This window comes from Lycium barbarum, chromosome 7, assembly GCF_019175385.1.
Source record: "Lycium barbarum isolate Lr01 chromosome 7, ASM1917538v2, whole genome shotgun sequence".
Classification (NCBI taxonomy): Eukaryota; Viridiplantae; Streptophyta; class Magnoliopsida; order Solanales; family Solanaceae; genus Lycium; species Lycium barbarum.
Genome location: NC_083343.1, coordinates 108,092,208 through 108,095,148, shown reverse-complemented (window position 1 = coordinate 108,095,148; position 2,941 = coordinate 108,092,208). Strand labels below are relative to the sequence as shown.

The 2,941-nt window shown below is 37.0% G+C and overlaps 1 protein-coding gene across 1 annotated transcript; it reads left to right on the top strand.

The window, feature by feature from the left end:
• Positions 1 to 434: 434 nt before the first annotated feature.
• LOC132603722 (delta(12)-fatty-acid desaturase FAD2-like) lies at positions 435 to 2,578 on the top strand. The gene is made up of 2 exons (XM_060316909.1): positions 435 to 574; positions 1,262 to 2,578. Exon 2 carries the CDS (start codon positions 1,291 to 1,293, stop codon positions 2,443 to 2,445), a length of 1,155 nt encoding a protein of 384 aa, XP_060172892.1. The 5' UTR covers positions 435 to 574; positions 1,262 to 1,290; the 3' UTR covers positions 2,446 to 2,578.
• The last annotated feature ends 363 nt before the right edge of the window (positions 2,579 to 2,941 follow it).

The following is a 2,941-nucleotide window of genomic DNA, read 5'->3' as shown; positions in this document are numbered from 1 at the left end:
CTATGGCAAGGGTCGGGTTGAGGGTCGGGAATGGCTCAAGTCAAAATCATGGTCAAATACGACGCTTGCTTGGGAGGCGTAGTTAAGAAATAAAAGTTGAGCCTTGCTATCAGCTATAACTTTGGCATGATGGTAAGCAGTTGGTCCTAACAGTCGAACCAATGAAACCTGAATACCAGATGGTCGCAAAACAATAATAATACTCCCTCCTTTTCGATTTATTTATCCATGAGTTTAAGAAAGTAAAAAAAAACTCTTGAATTTTATAATCTTAATCTAAAGATATGTATTTCAGACCAAACTGTCTTTTGATTTTATAATCTTAAACATATCATGTGCATGTAGAAATTAAAGAATAGTCAAAATAGGAAAGTGGCTAAAAAGAAAAGCAAGATAAACAAATTGAAACATAGGGGATAACTTTTCTTTTTTTAAAAAAAATAAAATAAAATAAAAAAAGAGTTGGCCAAACCATTAAGCCTTTCGTTCTCTACTTCTATAAAGAATAGAAGAAGCGGGAGTGAGAAATCTCCAGCTTTAAGGTAAGGCTAAAAGGTCTCTCTTGAGCTTTGAGGTACCATTTCCTTTCTTTTACCAAAACAAAAATTCATTTTTTCAAGAACCAAAACCCTATATTTATTTACACGCATGTTGGATATGCTCATTCTTGGTTTATTTACTAACCTTAATTTATATGGAAAGTACTGCTACTTGGATTAGTGCTTCAAGCTTGTCGGCTTTTGAGTTAATTGGCCTTCTTTTCATAAACCACAAACTTTTCTTATCCACACGCATGCACAAGAAATTAGAACCTATTACTAATTCCTTTTGTAGTGATTGAATCTTTTCTGTTAAGATTTGCATACCTTATATCATAACTACACTAGATGAACAAAATCTTTCTTTCTTTCTTTCAGAACCAAGAGTCTATTTTTATTTCCATGCATCTTGCATATGCTCATATCTTCTTTTATTTACTGAATGTTGGCGTTTGATTTGGTGATTCTTTGGACCTGTTTAATTTATATGGAAAGTACTGCTGCTTGAATTAGTGCTTCAAGCTGGTTGGCTTTTGGGTTAAATGGCCTACTTTTCATAAACCACAAACTTTACTTATCCACACATACACAAGAAAGAATCTGTTACTAATTCTTTTGTAGTGATTGAAACTTTTCTGTTAACGGTTTCATATTTACCTAATAACTACCTTACATCATAAGTTCATAACTACATAGATGAACCAATTATCTAATTTTTGCAGATTCAGGATTGAAGAGCCAGCAGAAAAAAATGGGAGGCGGTGGCAATAAGTCTGCTCCAACAACTAAAATTGAACAAAATAAAGACCCTCTCCAAAGGGTGCCAATTTCAAAGCCTCCTTTTACCCTTAGTGACATCAAGAAGGCCATCCCTCCTCACTGCTTTCAGCGGTCTCTCGTCCGCTCATTCTCCTATGTTGCTCAGGATCTCATATTGGTCTCCATCTTTTACTACATCGCCACCACTTACTTTCACGTCCTTCCATCCCCATATTCTTACGTTGCATGGTCTATTTACTGGATCGTTCAAGGTTGTGTTTGCACTGGTATATGGGTCATTGCCCATGAATGTGGCCACCAGTCATTCAGTGATTACCCGTGGATAAATGACACTGTTGGTCTTATCCTCCACTCTGCACTTTTAACACCATACTTTTCGTGGAAATATAGTCATCGCCGTCACCACTCCAACACCGGTTCCCTTGAGCGTGATGAAAACTATGTACCTAAATTTAAATCCCAACTAAAATGGTACACCAAAGTATATGCCAACAATCCGTTAGGACGATTATTCATACTTGCCTTCACCCTCACTGCTGGCTTACCATTGTACTTTGCCATTAATATCGCAGGCAGACCTTATGAGCGCTTTGCAAGTCACTATGATCCATATAGCCCGATTTATAATGACCGTGAGAGGCTACAGATTTTCATCTCAGATGTAGGTGTGATTGCAACTAGTTATGTATTGTATCGCGTTGCATTAACTCAAGGGCTAGCTTGGCTTGTATGCATATATGGGGTACCCCTCCTTATTGTGAACGGCTTCATAGTGTTGATCACGTTTTTGCACCATACGCACCCTTCGTTGCCACATTACGATTCGTACGAGTGGAATTGGCTAAGAGGAGCTCTAGCTACGGTAGACAGAGACTATGGTGTGCTAAACAACATCTTCCACCACATTGCAGATACTCATGTTGTGCATCATCTCTTCCCAGCCATTCCACACTACCATGCAGTGGAGGCAACAAAAGCTGTGAAGCCATTACTAGGAGAATACTACCAATTTGATGGCACCCCATTTTACAAGGCAATGTGGAGGGATTTCAAGGAGTGCATCTATGTGGAGACTGATGAAGGATCTCAACATAAGGGTGTGTTCTGGTATAAAAACATTTTCTGAATGCTAAATATTTGGACTGTGTATTTTCATATGTTGTATTTGTATTAGTATTGAACCAAGCCTACCATGTGTATCTTTTATTGTCATCTTAGGCAACACTTATGAACAATAATATGGAAGTGATTAAATATAATTAGCAGCCCTAAAGATTCCGACCTCTTATCATTTTTCAGCCAACAAGCATGAATGAAATGTACAGATAGCCCATTTTGGGACCACCATTTAAGCCGCAGCTAAGTAAACGTTTGTGTGTTTAATCACTCTAGAATCAACTTCCAACATTTGTGATCGAAGTTACAAAAACCAATGTCCGAAATTATTAGTTTTGTCTAAAATTTTGCATTTAATGCTAGTGCAAGCAAACTTCAAACCATTTTGTTTGAACATTAGACATTTTAGATACTTATGCCTACCGCCAACAATGAAGTTTTAATTTCTTTTCACTTTAATTCATCCAACAATGTTTTAAATTTTTATTGATACATGAATATCACTC